General features: G+C 43.2%; 1 protein-coding gene across 1 annotated transcript; it reads left to right on the top strand.

Annotated features, from left to right (window-relative positions):
- Positions 1-73: 73 nt before the first annotated feature.
- On the top strand, positions 74-577 carry TM35_001151110 (uncharacterized protein; the record flags this gene model as incomplete). The annotated part of the gene is made up of 1 exon (XM_029031760.1): positions 74-577. One exon carries the CDS (start codon positions 74-76, stop codon positions 575-577), a length of 504 nt encoding a protein of 167 aa, XP_028876957.1.
- Between the last annotated feature and the right edge of the window lie 546 nt (positions 578-1,123).

The following is a 1,123-nucleotide window of genomic DNA, read 5'->3' on the forward strand; positions in this document are numbered from 1 at the left end:
ACTAAAAAAGCTTACGGAGCTTCACAAAAAGGTAGAGACGTCATTCAATTATACGGATAACGCGAGTCTGGATATGTACGCGTTCGACGGCATCCATGCCGAAGAGGATGCACAGACGGCGGCACAAAAAGCTGAAGCTGCAGTGGAGCGTGCGCAAGAAGATGCTAACCTTTTGCAGGATGCCTTGGGGAAACTTGACAAAGCACTTACTGCTGCTAAGGAGAGAGTTAAACAAATACCTCCACAAGAAAACCAAGGATCATCAATTACCACAGAGGATCAGAGTGCCCCTAGCGACTCTACTTATACCCAGCAATCACCTCCTGCAAATACGACTGCTATAACAGGCTCAAAAGAAACAAATACTACTGCTCCGCCGAGCACTGAGAACACTACCACAGAAGCACCAACCACCACTCCATCACCTGCACCTGTACCCAACACACAGATCAACAACACCATCACTTCCACACTGCAGAACAAGGCTAATGGTGACAGCAGTATCAGTCCTGTGTGGATGCGCACTGCTGCACCTCTACTGATTGTGGCTGTGTTGTTCTCCGCTACCATGTACTGAACGGTGGGACTCATCTGAGGACAAATAATAATAATGGTAAAACTAACACAATCACAATTGCGTACATCCCCCATGGGTGAATAAACTAATAATCTGTTTACCAGCTTTCTTTTTCAATTCGAGTTTTTTTTTCTTTTACTTTTATTTGTGTGTTCATTTTCTAATAATTCCATTACTTGCTTTTCCCGTTGTGTGAGTGTAGAAAACTGGGCTGTTCTGCTCACTGACGGTATACATCTCTTGCTAGTACAAAGATATATGTGTATGCGTTAATTTAATACATAAACTAGAGCCATGGTATATTGTGTGTGTGTTTGGCTCTCTCTCTCTTATTTGGGTATTGTGGGGTCTTTTCTTTTCTATTAAGGGGGTACGTATTATCATGCAAGGGGGAAATTCCTTTTTTGTTGCTTTACTGTGCAGTTGTTGCTTCTCTCTCTCTTTTTTCCACTGTGAGCATTTGTGTCCCGCATCCACTCACTATGTGTGTCTCTTTTTTTTCCTTCCTCTTTCTCTTTTCCACACTCCCTGTGTAGACCTGTGAAC

This window comes from Trypanosoma theileri (genome assembly GCF_002087225.1).
Source record: "Trypanosoma theileri isolate Edinburgh chromosome Unknown TM35_Tth_115_V1, whole genome shotgun sequence".
NCBI lineage: Eukaryota > Euglenozoa > Kinetoplastea > Trypanosomatida > Trypanosomatidae > Trypanosoma > Trypanosoma theileri.